This window comes from Falco naumanni, chromosome 5, assembly GCF_017639655.2.
Source record: "Falco naumanni isolate bFalNau1 chromosome 5, bFalNau1.pat, whole genome shotgun sequence".
Classification (NCBI taxonomy): domain Eukaryota; kingdom Metazoa; phylum Chordata; class Aves; order Falconiformes; family Falconidae; genus Falco; species Falco naumanni.
Window position 1 is genome coordinate 31857636 of NC_054058.1, and position 24591 is coordinate 31882226.

Sequence of the window (24591 nt, forward strand, 5' to 3'; positions counted from 1 at the left end):
AGGCTGGACTGTGTAATGCCACCCTAAAGAGGGCATCTGCTGTGCAGTTCATCCTTATCCATAGTCTCTTCTACCTCAAGTCTGAATGACCATGTTCTGCTGCTTTGCTTTTCTGCCATCCAGGCCTGTAAGGATCTTTGTGATTGGCATACTTGGAGATTTAAGAGCTAGTTGTGCTGAACACATGTAAGTTGTGGTTTTGTGAAGTTTAGCACATTGACCACAGCTAACTGCAATTTGATAGGCTATAAAAGGCGACGTCCTGGCACTGTTCTAGGGCAGACTTGAAGTGTCTGTTCTTCAGATGCGATGGAGTTAGTGCTTTGTGTGGTAATAGCTTAAATACTTTCCCCCTGACCTTTCTTCTTGAAAGTGACAGAAGTATTTGTATGGCCACTTTATACGTAAATGCAGGTTTTGGTTTGAAGTAGTGATATAAATTGGACAGTTTTGCCCCCAAAGTATGTATTTGTTGAGGTTTTTGAAGGGTTGTTAACTGCCTTGTTACGGGAAACAGACATGACTAATTTGCTTCCTGCTTACTGCGTAACGCTGCTTCATTAGTTAATACACATGCAACCAGATTGGTGTTTAGGGTGTCCTGAGTTGACCTGCAGCCCCAGGAGACCTTGTTTTAGCTGTGTGGTAGTTGTCCACAGATCACAGGGCTGTGTGAACTGTGTGTAGTGGGTTTTTTGAATATGTCAGGCTATGAGCTATGTACACTTTACCTGGGTGGGGGTGGGGGGTGGAGCTCAAGCAGGTTTAGGTAGCAATGAGCGTTAGAGGAGGTGTGGAATATTTGTGTAGTACTTAAGGGTGTTTCTATCCTGAAAAACGTTAGGGTTGCGGGTGACGTCATGCTGTGGCTTTTGCAGGGAACTCACTACATTGCAGGGGTTAGAGCTGTTTTAAGGTAAAGGCTATTTTTCTTTTGGGTTTGTGATCTTGGTTCAGTGGACTTGAGTGAGTCCTGGGAGCTGAAGTAAATGAAGGTTGCATGCTGCACCAAAACTAGTTGGAGAAGGAAGAGAATTATAAGTAACCTAGGGGGACTTAAAGTCGAATTTTACAACCTGAATCACTAGGTGAAGTATCTTTAGTTTATGTGGGAGCTATAAGGAGCTGCTCTAGGACCTGCGGCAAAAGGTTTGAACAGCAGATCAAGTTTCATTTTTACAAACCTGTGTTAGTCTTGGAGCTGTTAAGAGCAACTCTAGAGAAACAGCTGAATGGTGGTCTTACTGGATCTGCAGAATTATGGGTTCCCATGGCTGCAGTTTCATAACTTGTATATTTTGAATTATGAAAGCTCCAGACCAATTCTCTCTGTGATGTCAACCTTGAACTTCCCTGACATCTTTTTAATCCAGTCATCTGCCTGTCTCCGTTCTGTAATTTAGCCTGATGGACTGCAGAACTGCATTCTAGGGAAGTGCCATGGAAACGCCTAGACATCATCATTAAGGCAGGAGCTGGGGGAGGAAGAGCTGGGCTTGCACTCTGTCGTGCACACTCTGTCATATGTACGTGTGTTTGCGCACACACACATTTTGGGCAGCAGGGACATCCCCAGTCCTAGGAAGCGGCTGTCCCCAGTTGGACCACTTTGTCCCACTTGAACACAGGAAGATCTGAATATTATGAATGATTGCTTTGACTTGTCTGTCTCATGTCCATTGACTACTAGCCTTCCAACCATGCTCTTCAACAGCCTGCTACTGTCTCCTTCCTCATCCCCTCATCCTTTCACTGCTACTGTTAAGGTATCCCTTTGCAATGTCTCCTTCGCCTCCACCCCCCCACCCCACCCCCACCCCCCAAAAAAAAAATTAACCCTTTGTGGCTTTGTCTTCCAATCAAAAATAAACGAGACATCTTGTCTCTCTTTTTTTTTTTGTGTGTGTCTTTGTTTTATGTTAATTCACTTTTAGTCGGCTTTGTCTTGGGATCATAAGAGCAGGACACATTCCTACTTTGAATGCCATCAGTGTTTCTGTAAGAAAAGCAACAACCCAGGAATATTTTGTTACTATCCTAGTGATGTTACAGGCTAATTCTGGAGTACCTTTTTGGTTTTGATTTTTTTGTGGAAGTACAACATCAGGGCCAAATTTACTAGAAGAGCAAGTGTTAAGATTACAAATCTATCTGATACCAGCATAGGCTGTTGTGTTCCCTGTTAGTATTGCATGTAGGTGGAGTTGTGTGTGCAGCTCTGCCTGTGATTGTTGAGAGTACAGAGGAGACTAAATGGGTTTACTTTTAGGCTATTGTATCAGCACATCTTTTTCAGTTATTTGTCTAAGTTTTTAGTCATTAGTCATAAATCAATTTCCCCCAATTTGCACTTATCGAATAATATAACATGTATTGTTTGGTGGCAGACCCCAGCCTTGCCAACACACAAATTCAGATTCTCAAGTGAGTTTGCTGCTAGACTTCAACTAGAAATATAAATGGGCCTAATGATAAGTCTTATTCTCATCTTGCTGTCGAACTTCTGATCAGAGAATTCATCACGCTAGAAGAAATCATCAACCTTCTTTACTGTTTTTTGGATTTCTGAGGTTTTTTTAATGGGCAAAAGAGCATAGCAAAACTGCAGGTTGACTTTTTTCCCCCTACTTGTTTTGTTCACTTTTTACATGACTATTACAATCTGGTTGCCATCCTAAAATTAACCTGGTGGACAGAAGTAGGATGATATCTTATCAGCTTGTATTTGATGTGCTTTAGATAAATGTATTCCTGGTATATGTGCCTAGAATGGCACAAAGATTCCTTTAATAAAATTTTGGTCTTCTGTAGCTGAGTGCAATATGAATATGAGTGTATGAATCCGATTGTGGTTCCTAAACTGGTTTGCTGGTCAGCTATTAAGTCCTAGACAGGTGGGAAATTACTATTGTGAAGCTTTCATGCTTTTGTAGATTTTTCTTATGAGTCTGGCTATCAGGTCATTGGGATTTTTGTTAACTTCTCTGCTGGGGTTTAACTACTGTGCAACCTTATTTAAAAGGGTGAGTGAGCATAATAATAATTGAAAAACAGAGATCCGAACTACAGAAATAACACATGGGCAATTTCTGTTTCTGAAAAGAGCCTTGAGATCAGAGGGGTGACTATTTACTGGAACACTCTTATCTGGTGAAGTAACTGTGTCTTGATTTGGCACTCAGGTCCAAGATGGTGATCTGTGCTTTGCACTGAAAATGGGCATGTTCTCACACTCTTGTGGGTGTGCTACTTTTGCACTTGTCTGCTGAAAAAGAGAAGAAATTAAAGAAGAAAAGATAAAAAAAAAAGCTGGATACTTCACAATCAGAGCAACAGTTTTGTGAGGGGATAGTGTTAGCTAGGTATTAAGCAAAGTGATGCCCAATGAAGGCAGTAAGAAGGGAAGGTATTTATGCGTTTTGGAGGAAAATGTGACTTGTTGGGACACTGCCAGTTTTTAATGAGGACCAGAATACTAGGGTCTACATAGGCCATTATTTACAGTGGTCTTTGTGGCAGGCACTTAGAGGAATAATACGAATGCAAACGTAACTTCCTCAAAAAGTTCTGAGAAACATTATAACTCAGCCAGAAGAGGTTTAGTGAGATTATTCCATTTCTTGATATGGCAGAGCTCCAGGCAAATGTGTGAAGAGGGGAGCTTTAGCACCATCTGGAATCCACAAAGGCCTGCACTGCTGGCTGCCACCTTGAAACACTTACTGATAGAGAGATTTTTCTAAACCTGTTAAACACTTTCTTAGTTTATTAAGCTTTTTCCACAGTATAAAGTCTAACAAGGTGTCCAAGGATCAGTGAAATAATAGGATGGCTTTCAAGTGGAATTGTGTAGTGAAGTCATCTTCTAAATGCAGAGAGCTGCAAAGCAGTAAATTATAAATGTTTCTCAAATAGGACGTGCTGCATGGCAGTCAACTGAGTTTACGAAATTGCTTGTGGTAAGAGATAGCATGTAATCTTTTAAGAAATTTCACCTTCCTTTATTTATTGTAGATTCTGATTTGGTTTTCATTGTTAAACATGTAGGGTTGTTACTACCTGGTATTTATTTTTTCTTAAGAAAAACCATAAAATTTAACTCCTGTCAGTGAAGGAAAAAAGGCTCTCCAAAAAGTGTGTGTGTTCCTGCTGCTTATCAAGATTTCCTTTTAATGTTCTTCCATAGCTAGAATATGTGCTGCCAGTGCCAGATGGCACAGTTTCTTAGAGAAGAACTAGCTCTTGCTTAGTAGTAATGCAGACAAACAATACTGAATTAGCATAAGCAAATGTCAGTGAGTTAACATAAAGCCTGTGCTATTTCTGTCTTTTCTTTTTTTCCTAGGCCATGGGTGTTGAGAGTGACCAAGAGATTGTACAAATGATTGGCACAGAAGAACACGTGATGGCTGCATTTGCTCCTAGTCTGGAAGAATGCCAAAAAGCTCAGATTTTTACACAGATGCAGGTGTGTCTTTTCACATGGCCAGAGGCCATAAAATGTAAAGATGGTGGGTATTGACCATTTTGATGTGTTCATGCACTTTGTGTTTTGGGGTTTGGTTTTTTGGGTCTTTTTTAGGGGGCAGGACTTGTCAAAAGCGAGGCTTTGCTCTCATTTCCTGACTGAAAAAAAAGAAAAGTCAAGAAACACTTTGTTTTCAGAAGCCCAGGGTTATGTTTTAATGTGTGCGGCAAATAGTGATGTCCATAAGATTAGGGGGTTTTGTTGAGGATGATTCCCATTTTTTAAAAAGGAACTACATGCCTCATTTTGCAGAAGCCTTACTGATGTGGACATGACCATTTCATCATGTGTAGGTGTTCTCCTCCAATTCTAATCTCTTGTATAAAGCCCACAATAATAGCCACCCTCTATTGTGCTAAAGTCCTGCTAAAGACTCTCCAGAATTCTCTTCAGCTCATGTGTACTTTTTTTAATTAGCTAGAACACAGGCCATTTTGCTGTTTTCCATCATGTACATATTAGTCTGTTAGAAGAAGCTTTTGAAGGTTGGTCATAGTTCTGCTATTTCATTGTAAACTTTAGCGACTCCTTCTGTGTATGATGTGAAGTGTTGTAACATGAACGTCTTTCTAGTTTGCATCTTTTGGGGCTTTTCAGGGTTAGAGGTAGTATAGAGGCCTCCTATTTCAGAGTCAGAAGAGTAAAATGGTGATGTTGGAGGAACATGGAGAAGTTTGAAGCATCTAGGAAGGTAGAAAAACTGAAATACAGAAGTTACTCTGTGCAAAAAATGTCAAACGACATTAGAAGAGAGCTATCTGGGGAAGAAGGTAACAATGGAAAGGATAGTCTGTCATTTAGTTGAGAGGGTGATTTTTTGGCTTGAGGGGCATGGCTTCATTTCCAGGCAGGAACTTCCTGTGTAGACCTGAATGCTTTCTTTGACTCATCTGGCCTTGAATTCTGCACATTGATTCAATTTCTTGGACAACTTGTAAGAGAGTAAGAATCCACTGATCATTGCAAGGTACTCTTGGAGACAGATGTGGATGCCACACAGTAGCATTTGTGCCTATTAAATAGCGAGTGCCACCTCATGGGCTAATACTGGAATGAAACTTAGCAAGTATACTGAAGAACTGGAGGTGAAAAGTCAAAATAATAAACTAGATATCTTTGGAATTTCTGTAATCTTTTCTCCTATACCTTTACAATCCTTTCTTTTAATATTGTAGTCATCATGCTCTTTCACCACTGTCCATTCCAGATGTTATCAACGTATGATAAACACAATGTTGTATATTTAATTATAATCAAGTGTCAATTTTCAATTTATTTTTTTATTGTGTTTGGTATTTTGCACTTCGCTTGGAGTTTGTATCATCTGTGATTAGTGAGATTGCACTGACTGAGGAATACACACAGATCACTGTGTGTGTATATTTATATAGGTTACAATTCTGATATTAACCCAGGTTAATTCCCCACCCTTGACAGGCCTTGAAGTACATTGGAAACAAAGTACGAAGGCAAAGGATGTGGGGAGGCCCAAAGAAGACAAAGATGGAAGAAGCACGAGAGCTGCTAGCATCAACTATTTTGACCCACGTTCTTGTATGTAACTCTTTTTTTTAAACTGGAGTAAATTTGTGTGATTATTTACGGTGTGAGCTTTGTTGGCAGGGAAAAATGTCTTTGATTGCTTTGTAGCTAAGATAAAGTAAATCACCCTCAAAATAAAGGGGAAGATTTGAATTGAATCAAAAGTAATCTTCATGAAATGCTCTACTGTTTAACTGCTTAGCATACTACGCATTTTTCTGCATAGCCAGGCAGTATCAGCTATTAGTTCAGGACCTTATTCTCATGACCTATACTTTATTCTGATTTGTTCTCATTTAACAGCCATTTCAGTGTCACTAACGTATATTACTGTTAGCATTTTTAAAGAAGGTAAAGTGCACAAATCCCTTTCTTAACTCCCCAGTCAGCCCAGATTACCCACTGATTGAAATGGATGTGTTTGAGTAAGAACTAAGGAATTGATCCTGAAACATCAGTGCGTTTTACTTTTGTTTATTTGTTTACAGGTGAAGGAATTCAATTTTCGTGCCAAGTGCATATACACAGCAGTGATGGTGCGCAGAGTAATTTTGGCTCAAGGAGAAAATAAAGTAGATGACAGAGACTACTATGGAAATAAACGTTTGGAGTTGGCAGGGCAGGTGAGTTCTTACTTCAGGTGCTTTTTTTTGGGTTTTGTTACTATCTGCTTTGAAAAGATGCAGAATAAGGAGCATCCTTGTCTTTCTAACTTAAGCGGGTTTCCTCTCATTTTATTTTTGCTGTTTTTTCCGTGTTGACTTACAGATATGCTTCCCTGACTGAGACTAATAAACTATATCCTCACTTCTGTGTTGCCTCTTTATAGACAGAGTAGTGTAAATATGACATCAGTTCTAGTTCCATTATAACACTTAGTGCCAAGAAGGCAGCAGTAAAATCCATCTTTCAGTGTCCCCCTTTAAGCATCTGGGTAAGGGAATAAACTGGGACCAAACCAAATACATGCCTGCGTGTCAGGTCCAGGTTGTCCCACTGTGGAGAACCCAGCTTGTGTAGCAACTCAAGTCTCCTGTACTTTGGAGAAGCCTGTAAGATTGCTTGTTTGTAGTCAACTGCCTTTCTAGCCTCTAGAGTAGCATGAATTAACTAAGTGGTTTAAAGTTAACTTGAGCAACTAATGGAAGTGGATTGCATGGACTACTCTGCTTGCAGAATTTTGCATTGAGATAGAAGCAGTAACAAAGGCCTGTGAAGGAGGGAATGGTTTGAGGTGTCTGACTGGCACCGTTCTTTTGCAGAGAGGGTGGCAGTTCACAGCTGTTGGCCAGACTACATTCTCCTAGTGCAGTGGGAATTTGCCCATCAGGTAAAGGAACTGCTTAGTTACCATGGCATGGATTTTTCCTTGCCATGCGTGGTTATTTGATTAACCAGTTTAGATTATGATGGGGCTTCTTTGCTGTGCTCTGTATTAACTTAAGTTGGGGTTTTGGCACTCAGTATCATCTCGTGTTACTGATCGTGCAGCAGAAGTTCAGACAAGTATACGTAATGCACCAGGTTGGAGAAGCTATGCGTTTCTGCTCCCCACATCATTCGTATTAGGATTTCTGTTGCAGCACACGTAACAATATCCATTCTTTTTTGTTCATATCCAGTGGGAATTCTCATCTTACTGTACTTTTTAAGATGTGTGCTTGCATGTTGTCTCATATTCCTGTTCTCTTTCCCACCCTGCCTTGTCCTCCATGCACACATGTGAACACACACAGAGCACGCAAACATTTCAGAATAAAAACATGCACTTTGCTTCCTAGGTTTCTGAAGAAACTAAGACAACACTCTTGAACACACTCTTAAGCACAAATACAAGGGAAAAATACTCTTAACCTGTTAGGAAAAAAAATATCTTTCTTCAAATTAATATGTTTACTGTTCGTCAGACTTGTGTGCTGAAGCAGAACATATTTCTAAAGTGTAAGGAGTAGTAAAAAAGGATGTGCAGTATTCTAATGGGTCAAATTTAAGCTGAAATGGATTTATTTGGTTTGTGCTGTAATGTTGCTGTAGTTCAGTATGACAGTCAGTAATTAGTTGTTGCTTTGTCATCGTATTGTTCTTATTTAAGTGTATTGAAGGAGTAGTTTGATTTTCCCTAATATTTTTAGAGACAGAAAGTAGAGCAGGTAAAAAGTTTTCTACAAGCTGTAATAAAAAGGTGTCTGCTCACACAGATGTTAAAGTAATTTTAAATTAACTGGGAAGAGGTTTTAAATGTAGAGGATCATCATAACAAAGCCAATACATATTTTTTTCTACGTCAAGGGGAACTGTGCAGAGGGGGTTGTAGCACTTGATTAAGAGTAGTTCTGGCTCCCTTGTGATATTTTAAAAGCTCATTTCAGGCTGAACACTTGAATTCCTCTCTGCCACATTATTGGTGTAATATTAATTTGATTGGACAGAATATAAAGTCTTGAGATTTTTTTTGCCAGTTTGAGTTTAGCTAAAGTTTGTGTGGATAAAATGGTTAGTGGTTTGTTGGGGTTTTTTCTGTTTTTTTTTTTTTTTTTTTAATGCCAGCATGTTCCTGGAATAAAAATCCTGTTGATTTAAAATTTGAATAAAGAAAAAAAAAAAGATTCCCATGCGAGGAGAAAAACATAGCAGTCTAAACAATGTAAAGACATAAAAGGCATTGTGTTTATAAAAATGTGTGAAAACAATAGCTGCTAATTTCACACCCCACGGGACAAGAGAGTATGAAATGTGCTTTAGCTTTAGATAACAGAGTTGTATCCACTAGCCAAGCTGGTTTACAGAGCTTTCTCTTAGTCTTTCTGCCACTAGAGGCTTGGTAGGCCAGGTGCCAGCTGAGGTGTTAGCAAAACCTACCGATTTCAGGCTTAATCTTTTCACCTACCTTTTCTCTTTCCTTAATGTGTTCATTATTTGCTAAGCATTACTCTGTTCTTTGTCCTCGGGATTTTTTTGTTGTTGTTGTTTCTAATGCAGCTTGCTTTGTATGGGTGAGATATGGAACAGCACCAAAATCCGGCACCCTGGAAAGCAAGGGATTTCTACCCTGTGACAAAAGAATACCGCCTTGACTTCAGAGATTGCCTAATCCCAGCTGTTCTGATAATATAATTAAGGCTGCCTAATGTCTTTAATTTTGCAACCAGTTTGTGTGAAAGGGAGAATTTGGCACTCTACAGGCTTAAACGCTAAATAGCAATCTCAAGGCACCTAATTAGAATTCTCTGACATTAAGCTAATTGGTGAAACTGTATTTCAGCAGCTTAAGTTCTTTATTAATTTTTCTTAGGATTTTCAATGAAAATCAATTGATGAGCTGTCAGTATTTTATTTTTTTTCTTAAATATAATTTGCTGTTTAGTGCTCTTGTCTGAAGCGGGCTGAAAGGCCCTGGACTAACTATGAAATCCGTTGAATATTATCATTGGCATTCCATCCTTTTTCTTTAATCTCTTGCTCTTGACCTAAATAATGTGGTTATTGTGAGATTCTGCTTTGCCAGATAGTCAGAGCTCTTACAGACCTAGAGTCTGTGAGTGAAATTAGCAAAGTATGATGCTTTTCAGACTGGCAAATAGTAGGAAGTTGGTGTATTTGGGGTGTAATTTACTTTATTACTTCAGAGAAGAGGAAGGATGGCGTGGCTTTATAATGCCTATGGTGTGTGGAATTAGGGGGTTTTTGCAATTTTATGATCAAGAAATCAAATGTGAAAGTATTTCCCGAGTAAATTTTTTTAAATGTTCTGTTAATGTTTTGTTAAATGTTTGTCCTGCTTAAACCTGTTGAGGTCAAATGTATACCATGATTGATTTCAAAGCGTCTAGTTCTTGTTTGACAGGACTATCAGACGTCTTAAAACTGTGCACATTACTTCCTTTTACTTTTCCCCTACTTTTGAAATACTTCCCTCATAGTCTAGTTTTTGGAGACTCCAGTGGGTTTTCCTTCCTAATATGATGCTGCATAAAAGTTGCTTTTATTTCTGATGGAAATCTGATTTAAATGAGCTGTGTCATTGCAGCTGAGTTGCAGGTGACTGGGTTTTTTATGACAGGGTGTCACCTTGAAAATGTTAATGGTACTACAACAATCAGGAAGGGAAAGAGCCTCTGTAACACCTTTTCATGCCAAGTGAGGTCTAAAATATCCCTGCTTAACCAGTTTTCAGCAAAACTTCTTTGTCCAGATTGGAAATAGGATTCCATTTTTGTCAAGGGTTAGCATACAGCATGTGTTATCGCTGTGGTTTTACAATTTAGTGACTGATCACTAAATATTCCTTATGTCTTGTGGAGTAGACTGTCAAAAATGATCCAGTCTTGCTCTCCATGAAGACCAGTGGGAGCATTTTATTGCAAATCAGATCTCCGTCTTGAGTTTCCAGGTGCTATTTGTTGCTTTTATTCTAAAATGCATTTGTGATGCCAGTGAAAAAGGAAGCTTATAATTTATTTAGCTGCTTTATGGTGTCATTTGCCAAATGCTGTAGTCATCTCAGCTGGGGTATGTAGGTAGAGGAAAGTAAGCGAAAGCTAGTGGTCCAACCCAGTGAGAGAGGCATGAGTCGTTTGCTTTCTTCTTTCCAGAAGGTGAGGAAAAGTTTGGACTATGATGGAAACAGTTAAAATTCAGTTTAATTCTGTACACACAGAAATTAGATTGTGCAACTGACTCCAGAATGTCTTAGCTTGTGGTAGCTGAATACCTAGCTTGTTCAGCCCTACAATGCTTTGTACACTGGGAACCACCATTTCTGGCATTGGTAGCTGCTGCATTTTTATTTCTTTTGACACTTGGAGCTGCTGTAAAATAGAGTCCCAGGACAAGACTGCCAGGCTTTAGAATTGACACTGCTTGCTTGCAAGCTAATCATCGTGAACACTTAAAATGTATCACGTAAAGCAGATTTAAATGTTTTGGGAAGCTATTAGTGTCTGCAAGGAGAGGTTGAGCAAACTGCAGAAGCAAAGCAGATTGGAGAACAAAAAAAGTCAGGTCACAAACTTTGGTCACCTTTTCATTTTATGGCTATTTTAAGAGCTAGAAGTAATTAGTGTAGATATGCAGGAAATAATTGGCTTAAATTTCAGCACTTTGAAGGGTTGTATTGCTGGGCTTTTTCCAGTTCAGCTGTGTTACGAAGCTCCTTTGCTTAAGCTGTAGATTTATTTTTTTTGTTTGTTTGTTGTTTTTTTTTAAGGGAGAGATGTGGAAGATCATTGCACTTTCCAGATAGTATCGCTTGTAGAAAGGGATGTCAGGTGTTGAACCAGGTGGACTTTCTGTGAGTGTAATTGGTTTTCCATAGCTTCTGATTGGCAGAAGGTAGCAGGATGAAAGTGTATATCTGAGTGAGGAAGTTGTCTACATAACCTGAGATGTCTTGCCAGCTGTCAAGAGCACAGATTGCTTCTGAGCCCCTCTTAAAGTCTCTTTAGTTCTGCTTGTCCAGAAGCAATGTTAACTGTGCACCTTTTTTGCGTCAGTCTGGTTTTGCACGCTGTGCACTGCTTCCAAACTCTGTGCTGCTGAGTTGCTTCCCCTAACGGCCACTGACAGTCACTTAAGTGTCTCTCTTGTCTGTTTTAGTAGCTCCTGGGAAGGGGCACTTTAAATAGCCTTTTTCACTTTTAATAGTAAAATATCTCAAAGTAACTGCTCACTGAACTGCTTTACTGCAGTTATTCCATCCAGTATTAGAATAGAAACTGGTCTTGCCTCCAAATCTTGTGTGTAATTCAAGGTTGTACATTTAGGGTATTAAATCTTTAAAAGAGTTTGTGACTTTAGGAAGGAAGTAGATCAGCAGATTAGGGAAAACAGTTAGTAAAAGGATAGCACAGAGATGGATGGGTGTGATAAGATATTGTGAAGGAAGAATTAGAGCAAACCAAAAAGAACGTAGACCATTCTACCTAATTTGCTTTATGTTATAATTTCTCCAATACTGCACTCTAATAAGGAAAAAAAACTCATGAGAAAAATACCATTTGAGAAACAGAGAGGGTATTTTTTAACTTAGAAGAAACGTAACGGTAGAAGTATTAAATGTGTCCCTGTCACCCATGTGTCCCCCATTTCCCAGTTCTGGAAAAGTATAATTTTTTCCCTTAATCCAGTTGGTTTGTATTTCCAGCTTCTTTCTCTTCTGTTTGAAGATTTGTTCAAAAAATTTAACTCTGAACTGAAAAAGATTGCTGACCAAGTAATCCCAAAGCAACGTGCAGCTCAGTTTGATGTAGTGAAGCATATGCGTCAAGACCAAATTACCAACGGCATGGTCAATGCCATCTCCACTGTAAGTATTTTTGTTTTCATTTTAGTAGGTAAAGTTTTTCCACCAGAGTGAATGATGCAAATGTGTAAATTTTCTTCTGATGACTCTACTATCTTTGGTTGTAAAAACAAATCTATTTAACATTCTTTATAGATTAAAATTGCAAAAGTCTGTCATGAGCAGGACTTTTGGAATTCACTGAAGGATCATTAATCATCAAATCAAACCACTTTTTATTTCACCATTTATTTCAAAGTTTTATTGTGTGAGAAGCAATGGTAGAAAAAAACACATTTAAAATAGCGATCACGTTTGTATTTATCCAACTTGCTGTCTTCTAGGTTCTGTTTGACTATCTGGCTCATGCTATTTTTTATTATCTGGCTTTAGCTAGGGTCATATTACATCGTATGTCCAAAAGGTGGTTTAAAAACATCAGGAAAACATCATGAACAGAAGACAACTGGGTCAGGGGGTGGGGGTGGGTAAGCAAAAAAAACCCCAAAAAAAGCCAACTCTAAAAAGGGAAGCTGAATTTTGAGCTTTTTAAGGGTGGTGCCTTTTTATTCATATGAAGTTGCTAGTATAAGCAAATTTGCAGCATAGAAATTAGTGCTTCTCTGCTAATGATACTGAACTGTTTAACAGGGAAAACTGCTACATGCTGTATTATAAAAAAAAAAACCCAACATAATTAAGCCTTAAATATTTGTCTTGGCTAGGTTTTAGCCTGTGTCTGCCTTCTCCTAAATAGATATTTTCATTTTTTCCAGCAGAGAACAAAAATACAATTACTAACTTTGTCTCTTATATCACACATCTGCAAGAACAATTTGTGAGGTGGTTCCTGAAATCTAGCTACTGGCTCGTAAATGACTTTGAAATCCATTATTTTTTTTAAGAAATTAGATTAGTCTAAGTATTTTAGTAGCTGGTAAAAGTTACGCAACTTAATTTTTAATCTTTGGAACTCTTGAGGGGGCTTTTCTGCCTAGCATGAAACTGAGGATTTTCTTCAGTTCTTGTAAACAAAATTAAGTCCACAAATTGCATCCAAAACCACTACCAGTCTGTTACTTACAAACCCCAGCGTTAAAGCTTATCACTATTTAATTTTATGAGTGCCCCAAATGTAGTTAAATCTCTTCAGTGCACGTAACCAAAACAATTGACGGATTTGTTTCTCTAAATGCTAGTGCTTTCTTCTAGCCAGTGCCAGTTTTTCCATTTGGACTGACAGAGATAAATCTGCAAACTATTCAGTATGTATTGTAAAGTCTTCCTTCTTCCACTATCTTTGGACTTTTTTTTTACTGCCACATAAGCAGTTAAACACCATCTGCTCTTAAGCATTGAAAATAATTTCTCAGGAACAATGCCCAGTGCATACTATTCAAGAGATTAAGCAAATACCATAAAAATCATTCTTGGAAACAACAATCTCCAATTTCACCAGAATGCTTCAATGATAGTCTCAAAGAGCATTGAATAACTCAGTGGATTCATAATTACACCAGTAGCATGCAAAAGAATTCACAGCACTACTGCATTAACTGTACAGTGGTGTTCAGTGATATTCGCTGTAGGTCTTCTTTTTACCCTGGAAAAGACCAGAAGAGAGGGTAGGTCAGGCAGCAATGCCACAGGCCTAATAGACATTTCAGTGTCTGCAGAATCATCTGATGCCACTTAAGGAACAACTTTAAGTTCGTTCATATTCATTCATAACTTCCTGCTCAGTAGGAAGTTGTCTGCTGGGGATGGTCTCACAACAGCTCTGGCCCCAGTCTGGGTTTTTGGACAACATTTAAAGGAGTCAGTCTGTCACATCCAAAGCACAAAGAATTTTTCATATTATTTCTTCAGGCAGTATTTCTACCTCCCCTTTCCTCCAGTCTTTGAGATTTCAGTCTTCAAGGCAGTGAAGAAGAAACCACATGCTAGTTTAGACTACAGGTGCAATCATTTCTAGTGTGAGGAAAAAGTACTCATTTATTGTATTCTTCCACTTATTCTGATAACTCCTGGTCTTTAAAGAATGAAATGGTTAGCAAGTGAACCCTTCCTGAGAGGGCTGAGCGAGTGGACAGGTTTCTTTTGACTGACTTACTGTTGGTATAATGACTTCCCACCTTCTGTAACAAGGAAAAAAGGGAAGTTCTGCAGACTGTTTGGTGGTCTCTCCAGTAGAAGCAAATAGCAAAATCATTCGGATGAATGGTGGTTCCTTGCTGTTCATCATAAAATGGAATTGTGCTGTTAATGTATAAAAAAAGAAGCCAAGCAAATCACCCTCTAAAAGAATTTCAGTGCAGTACAGCAGGTGAGCTTCAAATTTTTGGGTAGCGTTGGTGAGCTGAGTTTATCAAAAAGGCTATAGGAATTAGCTGAAGGCAGTCCTTGGGGAAACCATTACCTTTGAGATCTTCGTTGCCGTCGGACTGACTAGTAACATGGTGGCTGGGATAAATAGTAGTAATTGGGACAGAAACTTGGTCTATCCACTGACTCATGTGCTGGGAACTGTATATGGAGTAGATGTTATGAAGCCAAAATTGTAGCACCAAATTTCAAGATCTTCCAGTAGAGATTATTAAATCTGCTTGGCATGGAAACATAAGTGTGTCCTAGAACATTCTCTGAACTCCTCTGTTCTCCTAATTAAAACCACAAGTGATACTGCCTGTGACAGTCATGAAACATGAAACCTCTGACGTATGTATGGATCTTGCATTTCATATTTGATGTAATCTTACCAGAGAAGTTGGAGAGACCACACTCTTTGGTGAGAAGACAAATCAGTGAGTCTTTTCCCTCTGGATTCCAAAAACAAAAGGCTTCATGGAAGTACAGGTAGCTTTGATGTCAGACTTCTCCAGCTTAAATGCCTGTGTTTCCTACAAAAATAACAAAGCACAAAAAAGGCAGAGCCGAAAGTTTGTGGGATCTATTGTAAAAGTCTATTTCACTCAAAATACTTTTTTTTAGTTTGAAAATACTCAAAAACATCTATAATGGGAGAACAGAAAATAATTTAATTTAGCTAAATTTGAGTATTGATTTACCTGTGAGGGACACATGATGAAGAATCTTTGTGTGATTGACTAAGTATCCTCTCGTCTGAAAGAGCAGTTCTTTTGTTTCAGCTTTTTTTAGTACTTAGTTACAAGTATGTTATAACTAGTAGTTCATGTGCAGATAGATAATTGGAAAGTTGTTTTATATAAATGCAAAGCTTCTCATTCTAAGTACTGAAAAAAGACACGTATTGTCAAGACTACGGAGGGATAAACTGCAATAACTTTTGAAACATTCATTTTATTCTACAGGGAAATTGGTCTCTGAAGAGATTCAAAATGGACCGCCAAGGCGTGACACAAGTATTGTCCCGCTTGTCTTATATATCTGCTCTGGGAATGATGACTAGAATCTCTTCTCAGTTTGAAAAGACAAGGAAAGTGAGTGGTCCTCGATCACTACAACCATCTCAGTGGGGGATGCTCTGCCCATCTGACACTCCTGAAGGAGAGGTGAGGAACTTACATTTTGCTTTCAGTAGTTCTTGTCCCGAGAAATGGAGGCATAGGTGATTCTCCATCAGAGGAAGAAGTCTGATGAGGAGGTTTCTGGAGAGAAAAAATATCCTCAGACTGATAACACAACTTCTGTGTCTTCTCACATCCCATCTATTTACATCCTGATCCTCCTTACTAAATTGCCCTTTTTCTCCTACCTCAGTGGAGTGGCTGGAAACTTTTCAGAAATAATTTGGCTGTATGAGAATGACATGGGGGCTCCCATTTTTGCATCAGAGCTACTTGTTCTCTTTTGATCAGAGCAGAAAGAGAGGAGTCCTAAACTCTTATCCCTTTGTTCAGTAATAGATGTTCTGCTTTGAAGTTGCAGCATCAACCTGCAATTTTTCTAGAAACAGGTATTATTACTATAGAAACGGCTGTAGCCTTTAGCTTGAGGAAGAGAAACACCTTTGTATGTTTTGCTTTTAAGACATCAGCTATTTTAACCAAATGATTGATGCTGACTGTCTTTTTCTTTGTTTTCCTTTTTTTCTTTTATTTCCTAAAGAGAAAGTACTGGAGGAACTCTGAACTTGCTAGCATAAACATATAGTCAATATGAGCTAGTTATTAAGCAGCTGAAATAAAATTGCACTGTATAAGATATGTGGATATTTTCCATTGTTAAAGTTTGTGTTAGAACATACAGGATATCTAGCAAATCGATAAATATACTGATTTCATATTTCTATTACGCTTCTAAGTTGCTGTTGCTTTGAAGAGAGAAATATAGGGTTATACATGGTTGGCTAACTTGAGAACTACAACTTCATTGCCTATATTTTTATTAGTTTGTAAATGCTAAAACATTACATTTCAACCTGATACAGAAAATTCTTCCGTTCTTCCCTCCTCATTTTCAGTGTAGTTAATTTGTTTCATTTCTTTCCCTTTATCCTTCTGACTTTTTTTTGTTGTTCTTAAGTATGGTTTTTGGAAGAAAAAGATAAGTATAGTATTAATACTTTGGAATAAAATGGATAAAAGATGTATTTTTTTATTTTAGGCATGCGGTTTGGTTAAAAACCTTGCCCTCATGACTCACATTACTACGGATATGGAAGATGGCCCAATTATTAAATTAGCCAGTAATCTTGGAGTTGAAGACGTCAACTTGCTCTGTGGTGAAGAACTTTCATATCCAAATGTGTTCCTTGTTTTCCTTAATGGTATGTTACTTTTCAGCAGTCTTGACTCTGATCTGTTGCTGATGGAGAGTTAGGCTTCAGAAATCCTCCAGCAATTTTTGGAGCAGTCAACTGCAGATGCCATTCTCCAGATGTAGATAATTCCATCTGTAAATATTTTGATAGGGTCAGGCAGAGTAGGCAGGCCAGATGATGGCACTTAGTTGTCTTAAGCTGTGTCCTTAGAACTCTGCTTGCAGATGTGTGTAGTTGGGAAATTGAAGCTTGCTCAAATTTCAGTACTGTTTTGAAGTACAGTTGCATAAATAAGTACAAAAATATGTACCTTCTATTACAGATTTGTTTGTTTTTTTCAGGTGCTCACTGAATGAGGTACCATTCATAAATACTTCTAAAAGAGAACAACACTGCTAAATTTGTAATAAGTTAAGTTTACAAATTCAGAGCCTCATTCACAGAAATTATTTAATTTTAATGTAATCTTTACGTATTTATATATATATTCATGCAAGTTCCTTTAAAAACAGGAAGGAAACATCACTTGTTTGCAAAGTTTAGCAATGCTGTTCTCTTTAAAACTACCTTTTAAAGGGCAACTTGCTTTGTGAATGATGAGAAAAAATTAGACCTCAGAAAATAGGCCTCTTTGTTAAAGGGGTGATTTGGTATATGTGCTTTGCATCGGCACACTTATGTTCCTTTTACAATTGATCTTTCAGTGTTTCTAAATCAACAGGTACTGTGATATCAGATTCCAAAATACTGATGTTTTAAAAACTACAGCTGTGATTTTAAAATTGCCTTTGTCAACAGCATCCACTTCCAGGGACTAGTATTTAATGTCTGTCACCATGAATAAATTCTCCATTTACCTTTGAATTAAACAGCAGTTGTTCTTCAATCCTGTTTTTTACCAGTAAGTTGAAAGTAGCACTTGCCCAAACTGTTTTCTTTTGCTGTGCTTTTCTGTAGCAGTATGTTAAAAATAAGGTTCAGTGAAACAACGTGCACTCTCTTCCATCTTGTTTTATGGTCCAAAGGGGAATGCATAACAGAAATACTGGACTTCCTTCACAAATTTGGCCTGTAGTATGGAACAAGATAGTTATGCTCCCAAATGTAGATGATCTAGTATTAAGTGAGGCAAAACAATTTACTTTCAATCTACTGCTGTGGGTTTAGTTCATAAAAAAATTTCAGGCTTGTGGATGGCTGACTTGATTCTGATTTAAACTTCTGACCTGAGAGGGCAGAAAATCTGTTAAGTACAAATCCTTTAAGCTATAAAGACCTTTTTATTGTCTTAGAAACTCCCTAAACTGTCATGCTTTGTTTCCTCCTTCAAAGTTTTGTTTAAAATGATACCATACTTAGGGTTTTTTTAATATATATTAAAATTGCTTTGGTCAGCTGACTCTTTAAATTAATTTTACTTTCTTGTTTGTTCATCATGCATCAGAATACTTATGTATGTGCTAAAGTGCCCTGCTAAGATAGCAATAGCTTGTTGAGCTAAGTTCCTGAAGGGGGAATTCTAGTGCTGTTGTGAGTGATCACATATATAAAAAATACCAGGTCTTTCTAAAATTTCTGACAAGGCAGCAGGACAGTTCCTGGATCTGTTCTTGGAAACCTTGGATCCATTTCAGTACAGGTGAAACCGCAGGCTTCAGGAGTGTTGGTTTCTTGTACACTAATTGGTGAATGGGCATCTGAGCAGAAACATATTTGAAGATGGCTGGATGAAGCATGCCATTTGTCTTATGAAGCTATTTAGAGGCAAATAGATGACCTGTGAAATTCTGACACTTTTTTTAATGTTTACTAAGAGAAAAAAAGAGCCAATTCTTACTCATGTCAGAAAAGGGAAATTTTATGATAACTTATTATTTGCTGGAAGTAGGACGTACTTCTATACATGCTAGATATGATCAGAATTTGTAAGTAGAGTTTTGGATATGCAAAGAATGCACTATGAATTTATTCACTTTCTGAATAGGTAACATCCTTGGTGTCATACGTGATCATCAGAAATTAGTAAACACATTTCGGATAATGCGTCGAGCAGGTTATATCAATGAATTTGTTTCCATCTCTACAAATCTTTCTGACAGATGTGTCTACATTTCCTCTGATGGAGGGAGGCTGTGCAGGTAAACATCTTGTCAGAATTATCTCAGTCGTGAACTTACTATAAACACTGTTTTATTCACTGTCAGTACACTGGGCTGACTTTCACAAGTACAGATTTAAGCAAATTCAGTAGGGCTTGAGCATCTCTTTTCTCCTTAAGTAGCCCTCATTCAAAACAGGCAGATTTGAGAAACATAATATATAGTCATGCAACTTTTTTTTTAAAAAAACCCAAATAAATCCATTTTATCTGTGAACAAAAGTAAACCCAAAATATTTCTTCTATCTTCTTTGAAAAAAAAAAAAGAGGGGGTGACGCTAAAGTCAACCTGATTGGCAACTCTAGTAACGTCTGATGTCCTTGGAGGTTTTTTTTTTACTTCCTGTGAAGTGAGAAACAAGCAGCCACTTGCCTGATATCCCATGGGTATGATATCACATTTTAGAATGAGAAGTTACTCTTTGTCTTCAAGGGCCTTTGCTTCTGATGCAAAACTTCTTCAGGCATGTATACCTCTTTGCTATAATACCAAGAAGTATGTCTCACAATTTTGGTTTATTCCATTGCTTATCCTTAAGTAGATAGGGAATTCAATAAACCTGTAAGGAAGGTCTCTACCTTGAGATGCTTGTGCTGTGTATTAGACAGAAGGAGTGCCTGTATAACAGTCATGTCACAGAGGAAAGGAAAAATAATTGGGTGGCTAAAATGAGAAAGAGTGGAACATAACAAGATTCTGAAACAGAAAATCAGGTTGATTTTATATTAGAGGCTAGAGACTCCAGTAAAATTATGGCAGCACTGTGATAGACTGTTTGCAAGTAAAACATCTCCCGGCCCAAGTAATTAGCCTAAAGAACAAGATATAAAAGATGAACAAAGCAGAGATTGAGAGAGGCAGAATGAGTTAATAAATATATGCATATTTTAGCATTGACTAGCTGTGTGCATATTTTGTGCGTACTTCAAAGAAACAGCAGTCACAACTACAGCTGGCATTTCATTGTGTTCATTAGTTGAATCTCAGAGCATGTCGAATGCAGTTTGAGCTGGAGGCTCCAAAATGGTACATGTATAAACCATCAGCTAATCGTATCTGGTCAAGAGATCCAGAGTAGAGGCATATTCAGTGGCTGAGAAATCACTTTTCCAGTCAGGCCTAATATCGGCCATTCTGCAGGTTTGGAGATGCAGCAAAACTTCTGATCTGTAAAACAAAGACAAGTGAATCATGTGGATTTCCAGGAGTTTACCAAGTTTGCTTTGTGGCACCCCCCACTCTGCAATTGTTCAGATACCCCTATTAACCATTTAAAAGTACTCATTAGTCTTCAAACAGTTATTTAGACTTCAGAGTGGAGTCTGCAAGTATAGTGTAGCTATTTGCTGCTCTTTATCAGAGCAGCTTGTCCAAATAGCAACAGCCCTTGACGTTTCATTCTTGCATGCCATCCTTTGTGTCAGTGTTTTTGTGTGGTAAGGAAGCCTTCAGAGATCCATGTGCTGTTGAAATTTATGGATTCATCTGAGGTCACCCACAGTAAATACCTGTACTTTGCATCACATATGTAACAGCAAAATACATTCTTGCATGTGGACACTTGAGCAAAAAGTGTTTGCTCAGTGTTGTATGAAATCCTTGCAATATCCATAGAACTTAATGCTGTTCTTAGCTTTGTAGATTGAGAAATCTTAACTCTTATAAAACTATCAACAAAATGTGTAGGTAAGACATAAAAAGTTAGTTTAAAGATTCAGAGGGGGGGGAAGAGAGGGCTTCCTCCTCAAAACTGAAGTCTTAATTTTTCTTGCACGCTTTTTGGGTACTTCATAGACAATATGCCAGTGCAGGATAATCTGTGTATCAAACAAAGGTCTGAATAATTAATTGCATTTATGTGGCTATATCAGTTAAAAGTGCATAAGTTTTAAAAGTGGTTTATAAAATAGGTTGTGTGTAGGCAGGGTTCTTACTATGAGTTAAGTATTTGCTATGATAATTTTTTTGTTTAATTGTAGACCCTACATAATTGTAAAGAAGCAAAAACCTGCAGTTACAAACAAACATATGGAAGAACTTGCTCAGGGATACAGGTACACGATTCAAGTAAACCATATTCATCTTCTAAGTAAATACTGTGTGGAAATATGTCCATCAGTCAGTATTTCACAATCTTTGGGTTAGCTATGTAGAGAAGTCTACTCTCTATAAATTAATAGTCAGCGTATTGGAGGTTTTCTGTTTAATGTCAAATTAAGTCTGCTGTTGTTATTTTGTTACTGCTATGAAATTTGGTCGTTATGCAGAGTAGATATATCTCACAGACTCATCTTTCTGCAAGTGGAAGGTCTGAGGCACTACCATCCTTCTCCTGACTGAAGAATCAAACACTTCAAAGGAATATCAACTTGACCACCTTAAACTGGGCGCATTCAGAATTAGTTTTGAAACTTTTGAAACTTTGCAAATTATTAGTTTGAGTGTTTAAAAAACCCACTGTCACAAAAGTGTTTAAATTTAGCTTTAACTAAATGTTGGGAAACCATCACAAAAACTTACTAGATTACCCTTATATTTGCCTGTGTATATAGTGATGATGAGTACATACAGGAAGATTTTATTTAGTAGTTCAAATAAGTAACATTGGCCAGTCAGACTGCGTGAAGCAGTGAATGGACAAGGGGATTAATTTAAAAAAATAGCTTTCTTTAAATATGTAAAGTGTGCAGAACTTTTCATGTAGAAGTATTTTTGTAGTTTAACTTCTGCACGTTACATTCCTTCAATAGATGTATTATGTAGTTTTATTCTTGCAAAAATTTAAGAAAAGGCAGTACTTCTAGTGTAATCTTTTAATTTAATTGTAGGAATTTTGAAGACTTCTTGCATGAAGGCCTCGTTGAATATTTGGATGTGAATGAAGAAAATGACTGTAACATTGCACTATATGAACATACAATTAATAAGTAAGTATGCACTCAGACTAAACACTAGTACAGGAAAAACTTTCATAGGGTGATTCTCTGAAATGCAAGTGTGTTGATAATGTTACTGTTTCCACATATGCATACTGTTCCCATGCTAATGGTTGAAACAACTCCAGATGAAAGCTAAAGAAAGAAATCTGTTTACAACATTCAAAATTATTCATGGGACAGTTAGAAAAAAAAATTATTTAGCTTTTGGGTTTGGGGAGATCTGTTCCTGCTTCTAACTCTCAAAACCATGATGTACTCAAAGGTATATCCTTTTTTTCTCTGGATGTGGCTTTTTTTTGTTCTAATCATTGGGCTGCTCATCGTAATTTGACACAATAGGAATCCAGAAGGCAAATCGTTCCATGTGTTAAATGATGATCTTAGCACATCCTGACTGTCATTTGGAAAATCTCTCACGGCTGTAGTGGGACCCTAGACAACCAGCTTGCCTTTGACTTTTGGAAGTATAATAGGCCCTGATACAAATGTCTGGATCATTCCGTGAATTCTTTACCACATATGTTAAACCTATTTCTGGTATGTGATCTTCATTTAGCAAGTGTGGTGGTTTGATCCTGGTTGAATGCCACGCGCCCACCAAAACCACTCTATCACTCCTCTCCTTAACCAGGCAGGGGAGAGAAAATAGAACGAGAGGCTCATGAGTCAAGATAAGGACAAAGAGATCACTCAGTGATTACTGTCACAAGCAAACCAGATTTGACTTGGGGAAAATTAGTTTGATTTATTACCACTCAAATCAGAAAAACATCTTCCCCCCCCCCCTCCCTTCTTCCTGTGCTTAACTTAATTCCTGATTCCTCTGTCCTCCCCCAAAGCAGCACAGAGGAATGGGGAGTGGGCATTATGGTCAGTTCATTGTTTCTGCTGCTCCTTCCTTCTCACAGTCTTCCCCTGCTCCAATGTGGGGTCCCTCCCACAGGAGACAGTCCTCCACAAACTTCTCCAACATGAGTCCTTCCCACAGGCTGCAGTTCTTCATGAACTGCTCTGGCGTGGGTCCCTTCCATGGGGTGCAGTCCTTCAGGAGCGGACTGCTGCAGCATGGGTCACAAGTCCTGCCAACAAACCTGCTTCAGTGTGGGCGTCCCATGGGTCACAGCTTCCTCGGGCACCCACCTGCTGTGGCATCTGAATATCTGGCTGTGGATATCTGCTCCACTGTGGACCTCCATGGGCTGCAGGGGCGCAGCCTGTCTCACCATGATCTTCACCTGGAGCACCTCCTCCCTTCCATCTTCGCTGACCTTGATGTCTGCAGAATTGTTGCTCTCAATAGTTTCACTCCTGTCTCTTGCTGGCACAGATTATTTTTTTTCCCCCTTCTTAATATGCTATCGCAGAAGTGCTACCACTGTCACTGATTAACTCTGCCTTGGCCCGTGGTGGGTCTGTCTTGGAGCCGGCTGGCATTGGCTTCATTGGACATGGGGGAAGCTTCTGGCATCTCCTCACAGAAGCCACTTTGTAGCCACCCCCCTAGTACCAAAACCTTGCCATGCAAGCCCACTACAGAAAGATTTCCAGATATGTTGTGTTTTCCATGTATCTGAAGGACCTGGTGCTTTTTTTTCCCCCTCTGTCTTGTCGCTGTGATTAAAGAGCCCACTTTAAAAGAAGGATTCTTTTAGATTCTTAAGTCCTCCTATCTTTCCACATTTTAATGTTTCTCCAACAATATCCTGTCAACTGAAGGCTGCATATAAGATGTTAGAAGTTATCTCTGTGAAATGTTTGATCAGTAGATTTACATAGAAAATGCATTTTCTAAATATTCTGTCCTGGTCAAGTACTCCTGGAAGACAACAGAAATACATAATTGATTTCAGTGGAGCTGGGTGACACCTTTAGTTGTCTTTAACCTTTACCAGATAAAATGCATTAACTCTGCTAATTAAATTGTAGTGCTCCTGGCCAAGCTTTTAAAGAGTTTATCACTTTAAGAAATTACTCTTGCATGATCTTGGCTGGCTTCTGCATACATAAGCAAAGAAGAGCACACAAAATTGCTGTCATTTGTGCCAAAATTAAGTAACTTCCACAAAGCACCAGAGCTGAAAAGTTTAAGTTACAGGACATGTGATTCAGCTAGGAAGATTAATGGCAGTGTATCACGTGAAATCACGATTTAGTCACAAAATAGGAGATGGTAACCTTCTGATGGACTAGTGTGAGGAAATGACTCCACAATAACTGCCAAAAAGCTTAGGAGACTCTTGTGTTGTCCATCAACTTGTTTTGAGTTTAGCTTCAGTGCTTGTAGTTAGTGCCATGAGTATCTGAGCTTGCACCATGTGAGCACATTGCTCCTTGAGTTTAGTAATGATATTCCCTACATCTTGAGTAGTTAATGTGTGTACCCCCTTTCCCCAGCTGAT

The 24591-nt window shown here is 38.3% G+C and overlaps 1 protein-coding gene across 1 annotated transcript in view; it reads left to right on the forward strand.

Annotated features, from left to right (window-relative positions):
* The window catches only part of POLR3B (RNA polymerase III subunit B), an 82040-nt gene that overhangs the window by 17304 nt on the left and 40145 nt on the right, over positions 1-24591 (forward strand). Inside the window, exons 10-18 of the mRNA XM_040597034.1 lie at positions 4346-4468; positions 5966-6082; positions 6559-6693; positions 12213-12374; positions 15683-15883; positions 16938-17100; positions 19079-19232; positions 21233-21307; positions 22082-22180. Coding sequence (XP_040452968.1) covers positions 4346-4468; positions 5966-6082; positions 6559-6693; positions 12213-12374; positions 15683-15883; positions 16938-17100; positions 19079-19232; positions 21233-21307; positions 22082-22180 — 1229 coding nt within the window. The remainder of the gene's footprint in view (positions 1-4345; positions 4469-5965; positions 6083-6558; positions 6694-12212; positions 12375-15682; positions 15884-16937; positions 17101-19078; positions 19233-21232; positions 21308-22081; positions 22181-24591) is intronic.